Genomic DNA, 13915 nt, shown 5'->3' with positions numbered 1-13915 from the left:
ATTAATTGATTAGTCTCGAAAAAAGCCAGCTGTGTTTGTAAAATAATTACGACTTTTTTTACACCATTTTATTTAGAAAAACACGACATTAACTTTTACTCTAAATGATCTTTCCAGAAGAAATGCTTTGCTCGTCCCTGATGCAGAAAACAAGAGCACTCATGACAGAAGGGTGAGTACAAAAGTTGATGTATATTTTCTCCTGCGTGGTTAAGTTAGTGGTTAAAAATATAAAAGACAATATAATAATAATAATTCTGCAGTCAAATCATTTAAAAAGAATCTATGTCCCTTTTTTATTTGGGGGTTTTGTAAATTGGAAAACAACTTGAAAATGTGATTCATACAGCACTTTTCAGAACAAACGTTTTTTTATAGTGCCGCAGTTTAGGTTTCATTTAAAGACTTTGTTTCCAATAATTACAAAAATAATTTTCTAATCTCTATGAATGAATAATTTGTTCTTTAAATCTCTTCCTCAGTGTGGCCCTAATACTCCGTCACAGTGAAATTAAATCAAAGAAAAAAGGAAGGATATCTAACGCTGAAAGAAGCAAGCAGCACTCTGCGATGTTTTCAGAATCGGTTTATTTGGACAAAAACACATCGAGCCTAAAATACATCATCATCAAAAACTGCTCTGAAAAATAAAACTACAGTTTCCAAATAAAACAAAACAGTTCTGACAGATTGGAAAGTGCATCAGTGAATGAAACAAAGTGATCGGCTTCGAGGGGAAAAATAATCACAGAGTGTTTGATCCCGTGGACGTTCACACGAGTGTACATCTTTAACTTCAGTCCGGCTGTGACTCAAACCGCCTACAGAGGGAGAGCGAGCTGTGTGAGCGAGTTAGCACGACAGTAGCAGTGGAACAAACTATTGATTCACAATTAATACTCAGTTTGTCTGCAATAATTCACATTCAAAGATTAATGCACAAAATGATGAACAATGAACACAGAGACGTCTTTCTTTCTTTCTCAGGAGGATCCTCGAAAAGTCTTCTGATCGAGTCTTTGGTTGGATCATAATGATCTGCTCAGATTTAAATGTAGATGTTAATGTTAATCGACAGGCTGAAGGCAGCTTTATCCTAAACCTTTAAAGAACTAAAATCCTCAGAGATCTGTGTTCAGAAGATTCTTTTGTCCAGTTTGTCATGAACACAAACGTGATCCAAAGAAATTCCCTTAAAGTTTGGAGGAGAAAGTCGTTTGACAAATATCAAATATAGCTTATTGTGTTTTTCCATGATTGTTTAATTCTCACTGATCAAATTAATAGCTTTAAAATCTAAGTAACGGAGCTAAAACTGAGCCTAACGACGTACAAAAGACTTTTATTTTGGCGAAATTTACCAGCTGTCTCTAATATTTCTGCTTCCTCTTTCCCTTTAGGAAGTTTCTCTCTGTACTGAACCAATGTTTTAAATGTGGCTCAGTGAAATGCTACAAACATGAATTTATTTATTAATGAAATGCTTGATTTGAAATGTTTCCCCAACATAAAAATTCATGTTTTAAATGACTAACGTATGAAACAAAGGATTAAAATCCACGAAGGAGACCAAAGAAATGTACAAAAAGTTGCAACTCTTATTTTGAAAATTCTAAATGAAATGTTCTCTCACAGCTGATTATGAATCACTGACATAATGTACACCTGGTGCTGATTTGTTAATCTGTAAGTTAAGGCTTTCATAGATTGATTCATTGAAATCATTATTTATTTATAATCATAAAATGTTCTCCGATCACGAGTGGAATAAAGTGCTGCAGGTGTGACGTAGTTTGTGGCTAACGCTAAAGTTAGCCAATGTGATTTTTTTTCATTTAATTTTGATTTCTTACAGAAATTAAACCCCTCTGGCAAACTGCATCTGTATTTACTTTTTGCCAGGTAAATCTTTTGACCTCATTGCTGCAGCCCTCCATGCGTTTGAAAGAGACCGTAGTACCACTGCTCGTAGCTCAAATGTGCTAAGGTGGAAATATTCTAAACTAAGTGTCCAAACAGGCAATAAAGTTTCCTTTAAAGTGATTAAAGGGAAAGTAAAGGAGAAATAAGGGATAAATGTTCGGGCTCTGTCAGTAGGCACTCATTTCTGATAATAACTGTGACGTGTCGTCTGTCGGACTTCCTGTTTTACTTCCTTTTCTTCAGGTACAATCACAATACAAGTATTCACTCCATCTACCTTTCACCTCTCCTGAAACGGATCTCCAGCCAGCTCCGACGCACTCACAGGTCAGAGTTTGTGAAACATTTTTCTGTTTTGTTGGACAGACGTGTAACCTGATGGTACCTTTAAGGATTCTTTGCTGCAGTCAGGAGGTCCTCATCGAATACACAAAGGGACTGTGTCGTCTTTTGGACACTAAGAGTATCCACGTCCCTGAATACAGATTCTACTATGTAGACCACTCTACTATAGAATCTCTAAATAGAGATTTCATGACCCCAAATCTGTGATTGGAGCATTTCTGATGTAATTCTGTATGTTGACCACAAGAGGTCGCTGCTGATCGGACATTTCCAGATCAGAGGAGGTTGACCTTTTCCAATATAAAAGTCAACATTGAACATTGATGTTTTCTGTTGATGTTGATATGTGTATCACCACCTTAAGTGTTGTTGACCTTTTGGGTGCAACTTCTTGGTAACAAACGTAACAACTCTCATATTCTTGAAGACGACCTGAATGCACCAAAAAACCAACCAGGCACACCTGCATGAAACGAGAGGATGAAAGGGCTTTTGTTTGGGTTATTGAAATGATATTCTGAGAGTGAGAAACAGACAAACCGGGTCGTGTTCTTGTTCTGAAACCGATATGACTGACCGAGCGAACATCTAGTGCACTTAAATCTCTTAAAAAAAAAAAACAGGATGTGACTAAATGGCTTGAGCGTGTAAATCCGTCCTGAATAATTTGGCTTCCCTGCACACGTACTGACAAAACTCACGAAACAGAAGCCCAGACTGGAAGCTTTACAGGCGGGTCCTGCACCCACAGAGGCCTCCTGTCTCCCACTCCTACAATACGACCCCACCTGATCCCTTCTCCATCCGTGTACAGAGAGACTGGCTCAGGAGGCCTGAAAACAAGGCAACAACAGGAAAGGCTGATTACAGAACACAACACAGCCCTTCTTCCTCCGTCTCCTCCCTCCATCCATCCATCTTCTCCTCTTCCTCATCAGCTCCTCTTCTCATTTCCTTTTTTGTCGGAGTTTGCTGAGCCGCCAGCTGTGGCTCGTAAACATCTGTCGAGGGTCAAATTTATACCTGAGGAAACACAGACAGAGAAGGACAGGAAACATCACATTGAACTTGTGTGGAAATATATTTTGATATTAAGAACAATCTGTGTGAGCATAGCAGCGCTGAACAGACCCTGGATTGTAGACGCCGGGTGTCCGACACGACTGTCCGGAGCAGGACTGCAGCATCATCAGACGGTGGTTCATCTTCTCCAGGACTTCCTGGTCGATGGTCTTTGCGATGTTTGTCAGCTGGAAGGGGTCTGCGGTCACGTTGTAGACTTCTACAAACACCTACAGCAGGTGCACACACACACAAACATGGTAAGAACAACCGGAAAACGAATTTAAACTGTAGTGTAATTCTTAATTCTACCACAGATGGCGCCACAGTAAAGACATTTCACACACACATAGTGGCTAATGTTTAAGGTCCAGCCGTCCAACATCTTCTGCTTATCCGGGGCCGGTGCGCGGTGGCTAAGCAAGGTGACCCAGGCGGCCCTCTCCCCAGCAATGTTTTCCAGCTCCTCCTGAGGGATTTGGAGGCGTTCCCAGGCCAGACAGGATATATAATCTCTCCATCAAGCTCTGGGTCTGCACCGGGGTCACCTCCCAGTTGAACGTGCCTGAAACACCTCCAAAGGGAGGCGCTCAGGAAGCTTTCTAATCAGATGCCTGAAACACCTCAACCGGAGTAGCAGCTCTACTCTGAGCTCCCTCCGGATGTCCAAGCACCCTCTCTCTAAGGCTGAGCCCAGACACCCTCCGGAGGAAACTCATTTCGGCCGCTTGTGTCCGTGATCTCATTCTTTCGGTCACTACCCACAGCTCATGACCACAGGTGAGGGTTGGAATGTAGACTGACTGATAAATCGAAAGCTTTGCCTTCAGGCTCAGCTCCCTCTTCACCACGACGGTCCGGTACAACGCCCACATTACTGCTGATGCTGCACCGATCCGTCTGTCAATCTCACGATCCATTTAACCCTCGCTCGTGAACAAGACCCAGAGACACTTAAACTCCTTCGCCTGGGGCAGAGACTGTCACATGTTTCAGGTCACCTGGGGCAGAGACTGTCACATGTTTCAGGTCACCTGGGGCAGAGACTGTCACATGTTTCAGGTCACCTGGGGCAGAGACTGTCACATGTTTCAGGTCACAACAAATAAAAAGATGCTATAAATATAAAAAAACATTAACTGCACCTCATTGTCATCAAACTCGCAGTACTGCAGGTCTGCAGAGGGGGCTACTGTGCGCACACATGCGTAGGTGTTGTTGTACGAGTCCTCACACACACAGTCTGGGAAACACTCCTGGGGAAACAGGTGCAAGAAAGAGAATAATGAGTTTTTGTCTGTGCAGAGCCCCTCTCCCCTCTCTCCTCTCTTCACAGGTTACATGAAAGCTTCACGTCGTACCGACACTCCAGGTCCCAGCAGCGGGCAGGAGGGATCCGTCACGTTCCTCCCTTCTCCTTCGTACTCCACCAGGATGTCTGTTCTCCAGCTGCTGCTGTTCATCATCCCCTCCTGGTGACACACACAGGCACAAATTGTGTTTTTACTCATTCCCTTTCCATCGATCCTTTTCCATCAACCAATCTAAATTAAAGTCTGTCTTCTTTAAAAAATTATATACATTTGTAGGTTTAAAGTCATCATTTTGAATAATTAAAATCAATTTTAAAAATACAGTTATGCGGACAGCAGTCAGACATCTAAACCAGGCAAACTGTTGAATTGAAACCGAGTAAAACATTTAAGAAAACAATGAGACTCATCTCTGGATCAAATTCAGTGATGCGACATCTCTGTCGTCATGGTGACAGTCTGTTTCAGATCATTCGGACACAGAGAGAGAAACATTCAGTTATCTGTTCTCACCATGACGGGCAGGAAGGACATGCCGTCCATCTGCGTCTTGTTGACGTCGTAGCCGGCGATGTCCAGGATGGTCGGACCGAGGTCCACGTTGGCCACCAGAAACTGACAGAAAGATGAGCTCATTTAGTCTTTGTGTTTACTTAGAGCCTTTCAATTCATTACATGTATTATTAATTCATCCTGACAGTAATGTGTCAAGAGTTCTGTCCTATGTGTTAAAGCGAACCCTTTCTAGGTCAGTGTATATTTCATGTGAAAGTAAGTAGTTTCCTCGAGATTAAGGCTCGGATAATAAAACAAAAATGTGTTTAGTTTTACAGCATAAATCAAATAATGAGCATATCTTATATGTATCAGGTCATTGTGTAATCATCTACAATCACAGGTGCAGCGTCAAGCCTGGACACAACACTGCTTTGTGTGTGTGTTTGCGTACCTTGGTAGTCTGGTTGGGTTTAATATTCGGTCCTCTGACCATGAGAGGAACTCTGATGTCAAACTCGTAGAGCTGCCTCTTATCCATAGGAAGAGAGAACTGGCCTGAAAGATACAAAGACATGATGATTTCTTCACTGTTTTGTACGATTTCAAAACAAAAAAACATTAGCTGAATGTTCTCTCAATAAGGGGGGGACTCGAACCTCCACCAAAGCCCCATGCTTCACTAAATATGGACTTTGTGCCTAATCACACAATGTTAACAAATCCCTCCAACAACGTCTGAATCACTTGTTCCTTCTTAATTTAAAATTCTTCACATTCTGTTCAAAATGTTTTGATATGCTGAAGTAAAAACACCTGCTGTGAGTGTGTGCAGGTACATACCTGTGTGGTAGCCGTTATCGGAGGTAAAGAAGATGTACGTGTTGTCCAGTTCACCTCTGACCTCCAACCGATTCACTATTTTCTCCACCAGGTCGTCCACTGACAGTAAAGTTCTCCACCTGCAGTAAAACATGCACCAAAAGGTGAGAAAATTACTTCGAAAAATACCTGGAACGATAACAAAATACTTCAGTTTACTGGTAAAGGTCATTCAAAGTTTAAGGTTAAACTCTGAGTATCGACAGAAAAAAGGAGAAGAGGAGGAGAGGGAGAAAGTGCAAGGGGGGTTATAAGGAGGAAGAGAAAGTAGAGCAGCTGATGAAGTCATTGAAAGAAGAGGAAGTTAAGAAGATGTAAAGACTGACCGTTTCCTGAAAGCATCATCCAGAAACTGAACGGACGAGTTGGTCATGGGGGTTTTGGCCTGTCTGATCAGCCAGTGTTTGTCCTGAGGAGAGAAGGAAAAACAACAGGTTCCTCTCTTTTATTTTAAGTACTGAATCAACTAAAAACACACGTCAGGATACATTTAATCGTTTTCTTGTGTCTTGACATCATGATAATGATGTCCAGAGAGAAGGCGTACCTTCCCGTGGACGTTGAAGTTTGGGTCTCTGGGAGCTTTTGTGCTGTTGAAGCTGTCCTGGTACTGCGGGGCTGCTGTCCACGGGGAGTGGGGGGCTGGTGTGGAGACCATCATGAAGAACGGCTGGTAGCTGGATTTATACATGAGGAAGTCCAGAGACATGTTGGCCTGAGAGAGAGCGAGAGAGGGAACATTAAAAACAGGTTTCTTATCATCCTGATGCGTTAGGATGAAAACAGACTAAATTCAAGTTACTTAAAACGTGACTTCTTATATAAAAGTTCACTAAAAGGCAACAATAATTTCAAATCCTTTTATAAGTAGTTATTCAGATCCTGTGTCTGTGCACTATTTGCGCTGGCAGCGCCCACTACCTCATTTTCGGAGCGCTGCTCACCTGCGCTTACTGTTGCTAGGTTACGACAGTTGTCTGGCGGCACTTCCGCTTCCCTCGGTAGTGACCGTTAAGTCTGTTTTAAATCGCTCTGTATGCGTAATTTTTGCTTTTATTCACGGAAATTTTACAAAGAAAACGATAAATAAGTAATGACACCGTGTCCTGGCGTTAGCAGCAGCTACTGTAGAAACTGTGCCCTCAAAAAACGAAAGGATCTCCTCCGCCATTGTTGTTGATAAAATTGATATCTGATGTCCCGCCCCTTCTTGATTTTGATTGGTCGGTGAGGGAGAAGCGACATTGACGAGCTGTAGTTGGTTGTCATCTTATTTTTTGTCAATCGATTTATTGAGTAATTGTTTGAGCTGTACAAAAAACTGTTTGATACTTGAATTTAAACCAAAAGCATCATATTTGATAATTTCATCAAATGTGTAATGCAAAAACCTAATTTGTTAAGAATCTTAAGCGATCAGAATATTTTAGAAAAGTACAATATATCTCTCTGAGATGTGTTGGAGTAAAAGTATGAAGTGGCAGGAGAAGAAAAGATTCAATTAAAGTGTCAAATTAAAAGTATATGTTCAAAAAACATTGATAAACTGTAAATATATTACATATAGAAAATAATACCAAGAATTGACAAGATAATAGCTGAAGTTATTAGTTATGACAAAGCCAACAACAATAGAGAGCATTATACAGAAAACCTATAATAACATAAAATGTAAACAGTTGTCTCACCAGCACGTCTGTCAGGTAGTCTTTGCTGTAGTCGGCTCCGTGTTTCTTTGCTTTTCCATCCACAGACAGAGTGTAGTTGTAGTATTTCGAGTTCCTCTCCTGCAAAACACAAACAACTTTCATTAAATACTGGAGTTTTTCAGGCCTCTATTTATTTTGTAGTCAACAAACACACCTGTTAGGGATAGTAAGTACATTCTTGCATAAATTGCTTGATATTGGCTCTAAAACTGGTCATTTATCTGTAAAAGCTACAATCAAAACACGATTAAATCTGTGGTTTTATATTAAATGCGATCAGTTGTTTGCTGTTTCTAGGCCAGTTAATGTTTACATTTTCTGAAAGCAAGTTAGCAGATTTTAAAAGCTGTTAAGTTTTAATTTATTATGATCACATGTCCATACCGCCCTCTCTGCTCTTCACAGTAGCTGTTGGACATGATGTCCTCTCTACGAGTTAGAGACATTTAAGCTGAGAGCTTTAAGCAGAGTTAAAAGTCTCATGTGGGGCTGCAACTACAGATTATTTTTAGTGTCAGTTAATTTGCTGGATTGATTGATTAGTTCTTTGCCCTTAATAATTGTGAAAAACGTTGATCACTGTTTCCTTAATCCCAATATGATGTCCTCAGATGTCTTCTTTTGTCCACAAGCAGAAGATATTCAGCTTATCGTCATAGAACGAGAAAATATTCACATTTAAGAAGCTTGAATCAGACTATTTTCACTTAATTTTTCCTTAATAAAATACCCCAAATCCATTAATAAATCATCAAAATATTTTGCAATAGATTTCATAGTTGACAACAAACCGATTAATCATTGCAGCTGTTACCTCCTGCAACAATCTCTGCAGAAACAGACACTCTGCATGTGTCCATCTGTGTTATGATAAGCTGTCAGATCATGAGACCGTTTCTCACATCTGTGTTTGTTCAGCAGCACTGAAGATAAACTGCCAGACGTGACCTCTCTGTAATTACTTCTGTACAGCAGTTAGAGACGTACAGTAAACTCCAGATAATCGAATTCAGCTCGTTCATTAGTCTGGCTCCTTCTGCAAAGAGAGTCACATGACCTCATCGTCACAAATGACTGAACTCCGATCAGCCTTTCTGCAGTGATGTTAGAAAGCTAAAACCACCTCTGTAAACATTTGTGTACCATGCAGCAGGACACGGATTACATGCAGGAAGTGTGACAAATTATAACAAGCACCAATTTTTTATGTTTCTGGTCATTTTAACTTCAGAAAGGGTTACATGTTTCTTGCAGAAATCCTCTGAAAACCTCTTTAGTCTTTCTATTTCACACAGACAGCCAGTTGTAGAAAAGATCTTATATCAAAAAAGACCAAAAAAGATCAATATCAGTCTGGCTCATGCAGGAGAAATATCTATTTTTGTGCATTATTGCCTTTGCTCCCTGGACAGCAGGACATATTTCCACGAGTTTAATGGTATGGTGACTACTGAGAGCGAGTTCCTGGAACAAGCTGAGCTGGATTTAAATCGGTAAGAGTTTAAGGTTTTTAGTAGCAGGACCGATAGCTAAAGGCATAAATCTCTCACAAACTGGACCAGGATGTCAGACAGAAAAGAGCCTCGGGGGTAAATTTGTGGCTGTAAGGATTTAAAAAGTCTTACCAGTCCGACCCAGTAACTCCAGCCTGGAGGAACATGCTCCACTCCACCAGCGTCCGAGTGACCGTACTGAAACACACAAGCAGAATAATGAGGATATGTTTCAGGACATAAACACCAGCGGGAGATTTAGTGTTACAGCTGTACAAGAAAAACAGGATACAGATGAGAAGAAACGCTTTTACAACTAAACAGTGTGTTTCTCTAGACTGGTGTTAATAAATGTAATGAAACCATAGTTCCCATATTGCAATAAAAAAAATTTACATTTTCCCATTATTTGCACTTTTGACATTTAAACTGTCATCAAGTTTCAGTATTTTCCATAAGGTACAGGGTTATCCAAAAATAATACAAGCCGGAAAAGCTTTGAGTACACCGTTTACATCCATGCTAGCATCTCTGTTAAGCAGTACTCATGGAAAATGCTAATATCTGCATGCTAACATGCTCAAAACAACAATGCTAACATGCTGATGCTTAAAGCTCCTGTGAGGAGTTTTTCGCTGGTTATGAAGCAGACTGAAATTTATTCTGATTACTCTACAAAAGCAAACCAGACCCTCAGTAACAAGATGGTTATTTTTAATACCTGAAACCGCTGGCAGGGGGTAGGTGTCAGACAAAGCCATGAACTGAATGCTGCCTTTGTTTACATTTTCCAGGGCAGAAATTTAAAGCGAGTGATGAATATGATTTCATTTAAGAAAGCAGGATGAGGATTTTATGTTATAAAATACCACTTAAGCATGGACAGGACAAAATGAGCGAAGAGTTAAGAAGTACGGCTTTGTCCACAGGGGGCGCCAAAATCACACAAACCGAAAGTTCCTGACGAGAGCTTTAAAGGGGAACATATTTATAATGTTCGCATGCTGTCGCAATCTAATGCTGTGTTTGAAAAGTCACACTATACTAGCAGTGCGTAGTGATTGGGCCAAACTGTAGTATGTAAACAAAAGCAAAATGTGCAGTATGCCAAAAAGAAATACCCGGATATCGTACTGATTGGGAGAAAATCTCAAGTATGCATCGACCAGTCTACCTCGCCTACTGTATCCCACAATGCAAAGCGCTGGAACGTCACAGCGGCAGTTGAAATGACGGACAGCAGAAGCATTCCAACAGAAGGGGGCGCTGTAGCTAAAGAAGCAGCTGTTATTGTTTACTTCCACCCGGCGAAGCATACTGCAAAATTAATTTGAAAAGCTCCTCCATACTACATGCTACTGCCGAACGCAGTATGCAGTATATAGTATGTAGTATATAGTATGGCATTTTGAACACAGCCTAAGGCTAGACTAAAAGGATGACCTGACTAAAACTGACACATCCCTATGATGGATAAAAACTAAACTGCTCATCACTAACGTCCACACTAAGGGCCGTGTGTGTGTTGACCTGTGATAAGGAATTGACTGAAGATGTCACAAGTAAAAAAGGTTTGGAAACACAGAGATAAGGCGAGAAGGCAGGGTCGGGAGGGACAGAGTTAAGAGTCATTGTTTGGTTATTTGAGTGAAGTTGATGTCCTGGTTCCCTATTTGACTTTCTGTTAATCACAAGGATGGAGGCAATTTGGACTGTTGGACTGTTTCAACACAGTAACCTGCGTGACTGCTTTCACTTTTAGTAATCATCCGAAAAGGTCAACTTTTTTACGTGCGTGACATGTGACAAAAGACTCCCTTAACATGTTTTTAATTAACTGAAAGCAAATGAACAAGACCTTGAGATTAAATTAATCAGGGGCACCCAAAAGACCAATTCCTGCTTCCTTATCATGTCAAAAATTCTTGTATGTGAGCCTAATGCCTCTGCACGCACTGATAAGGACATTTAATGGCTGTAAAAAGTCCCATCGTCCTCTACCTGGTTGAGGTATTTCCCAGCGAAGAAGGTCTGGTATCCGGACGTCTTCAGCAGTGCGGGGAAGGTGTGGGCCTCCTCGCTCTTCTGCCAGGCTCTGCTGCTGCAGTTTCCCTCTAATGTGTTGTTGATGACGTGGTGGTTGTGCGGGTATTTACCCGTCAGGATGCTGGCTCGACTGGGGCAGCACAGCGGGCTGGCAACAAACTGGAGGGAGGATGATGACAGAGTGGAAAAGGCTCTAAACTTGAGCAATATCTTCTGTCCCAGCCTCTAAATGACCGCAGAGGAGACATTAAATAAAGTGGATGATAATGAAGATACTTACTGCGTTTGTGAATGATAGCCCTGCATCACCAATTAGCTTTTTCGTCTTCTTGAGCGGACTCTGGAAGGAAAGGATTTGTCGTGATGAAAACTCAACTCATAAACAGAATTTAGATCCATTTGGGAAAAATAAAAGTCTCCATCTGAACTAATACTGACAAGTTTAAATGTTAAACTCTCAAAGCTCAATCTCTTGAATCAAAGAAAACTGTAACCTCAGGAATATGACTCTGAGTAATATATTTTAACATCTTCATATTAATTTGACCTATTTAAGTAAATTTGGCATGTAGATAAACAATCAAAAGGCATAACATTTCAGTAAAACATCACATTTTACAGAACCATCCTTTACAGCTCATGATAATATTTAAAATATAGCCCACTCAAAAAAAGTACAAGTAAGTCTTTATTAAAAGCAGAACTACCAAAAACAGAAAATAGTTTCAGTTTTAAAAGAGTGAATATTTAGTCTCCTATGATAGTAAATAAATATTTTTAGGGTTTTGGACTCTCAGTTTTAAAAAACAACTAATTGTGGAGGCCTCCTTGGTTTGTAAGATATGGTGAGGTGCCCTTCCCCTCTATATCCTTAACTTTCATGTCAAAAACAATGAATCAATTGTTCCTAAAACATAATCAGCAGATTAATCTACAATAACAATAATCAGCACAAGCTGCAGCCCTACTTGTGATGGTAGTGTTTCGTTGATGTTAGGTTTGCAACTATTATATGAATATGGATTATTTGCAATAACTGTTTTCATTGTCAACAAATTATAATAAGTTTATTTAAAATAATTACATATTAAAAGAAAAGTATAAAATGCCAGAGCAGGAAAAAAACACTCTTAAATGTTGATCAGCGTTTACCAAAGCCCAACATTTATCTTATATCTTATGTTGTCTATCGTAGAGGAGTAAAGAAATCAGAAAATATTCACTTTTATGAGGCTGTTTTTCCTAAAAATAACTAAAGCCGATTATAAAAATAGTAGAACTTTATAAACACGGACAAAGTCAACGGTAAATATCAGTATTTTATGTTTTGCTGTAATGTGACAGTAAGTGTCTGGCAACCTTCGCAGCCAGACTTTTCACGGTTTTATTTTTTAAAGTGTAGATTATGTATCCATCTAGCAGCAGCCCTCCTGCAAATTGAATATGTATTTCTAGATGACAAGTCTAAATTCCCAATCAGTATTTATTGACATACTTGCATAAATCTGTCTCTTGTTCAGCACTGTTGATGTAACAAAACTTTAACAGAAAACATGCAGGCTGGTCTTTAGCAGTTTCAATCGTTAGTCATTGCATACTTTGATCACGGATTATGCTCGTAAATCAGCAGATATTTGAATGGAATCTGGTTACATGTAACCAGCTGAGGGGCTTTATAGGAGGGAGGGGTGTTTGCTGTCTAAACTGTGGGAGCAGATTGGAGCAAGTGATAAGGCTGCTGACTCTGTGAGATGCCTAAATGATGTGTCCAACCAGGAGGAATGCGAGCAGTCAGCCTAATCAGACTGCACTAAATGTAGCGCTAACATAAATTAATCACATATTTTACTATGAAACGGCTGGAATAAAGCTATTAATAGAATGTCACGACGGTCTATATATATATATACTGTAAATATATATATTAACCATAACGCATAACAATATAATTCACTTACCAGACCCCCGATAGCGATGTCCAAGTCGTCTGTGAGGATCAAAACAATGTTAGGTCTCCGGTATGATTTTGCAAACATCCCGCTGCCCAGGTAGCCCAACAAAGTGACGCAGATAAGGACACAATTTATTAACCTAAACGGACACGAGCGATTTAAGCCCAGTTCCATAATTTAATCTAAAACTACAGAAGCTGTCCGCCTCTTCCCTCAGCTCTATGTCTTATAAGAGCGTGAAATGTTGTCAGTGAGTCCTCTCCGGAGAAAACACAAGAACAGACTCGGCCCTGTTTCTGTATGAGACAACACTTCCTTGTTTCCTGGTCACGTGCTGCTCGGCTACGGAAGCCCGAGTCAGCTGATTTGAAGTCGTGACTCCCCCAGCATGACTAATGACTAGACATAACTGTTATTCTTTAATATAAAACATGGTATTACAGTCTTTTTTTTTGACATGTGGTTTATAACTGCAGTGTTGTATTTTCTGTCCGTATTTAATAAAAAGTAGAGCCGTTCTACCTCCAGAGTCCGTACAAATACACCTTGTTTTAGTATTTTTATTGTGTTGCTTTTGAATACCAATCCCAATCTGGTTTATTGCCAAATAGGTTTCCATATGTAGTCCATACGAATATGCAGTGAACAAGAAAATAAAAGATTTAAAAACACTTATGTCATGACCCGGCTCAAAA

At 40.1% G+C, this 13915-nt stretch overlaps 1 protein-coding gene across 1 annotated transcript; it reads right to left on the bottom strand.

The window, feature by feature from the left end:
• Positions 1–571: 571 nt before the first annotated feature.
• On the bottom strand, positions 572–13514 carry gnsa (glucosamine (N-acetyl)-6-sulfatase a). Its single transcript, XM_069671402.1, has 14 exons — positions 13227–13514; positions 11549–11608; positions 11224–11427; positions 9355–9420; positions 7709–7807; positions 6568–6735; positions 6347–6429; positions 5982–6100; positions 5593–5696; positions 5157–5258; positions 4692–4802; positions 4476–4586; positions 3400–3560; positions 572–3291 (listed from the first exon to the last, which is right to left on the bottom strand). Exons 1-14 carry the CDS (start codon positions 13392–13394, stop codon positions 3216–3218), a joined length of 1632 nt encoding a protein of 543 aa, XP_069527503.1. The 5' UTR covers positions 13395–13514; the 3' UTR covers positions 572–3215.
• Positions 13515–13915: the final 401 nt, after the last annotated feature.

This window comes from Semicossyphus pulcher, unplaced genomic scaffold (genome assembly GCF_022749685.1).
Source record: "Semicossyphus pulcher isolate SPU_LCO1_2020_fin unplaced genomic scaffold, fSemPul1.0.p SCAF_20, whole genome shotgun sequence".
Classification (NCBI taxonomy): Eukaryota; Metazoa; Chordata; class Actinopteri; order Labriformes; family Labridae; genus Semicossyphus; species Semicossyphus pulcher.
This window is presented reverse-complemented; position numbering and strand designations above follow the sequence as displayed.

Excerpts from the sequence above, each read along its gene's own strand:
- gnsa (XM_069671402.1), bottom strand. The coding sequence starts at position 13,394 with ATGGAACTGGGCTTAAATCGCTCGTGTCCGTTTAGGTTAATAAATTGT. Across the intron at positions 9,421-11,223 it reads CTGGGAAATACCTCAACCAG|TACGGTCACTCGGACGCTGG; the intron begins GTAGAGGACGAT and ends TGTGTGTTTCAG. Across the intron at positions 7,808-9,354 it reads GGAGTTACTGGGTCGGACTG|GAGAGGAACTCGAAATACTA; the intron begins GTAAGACTTTTT and ends TGTGTTTTGCAG.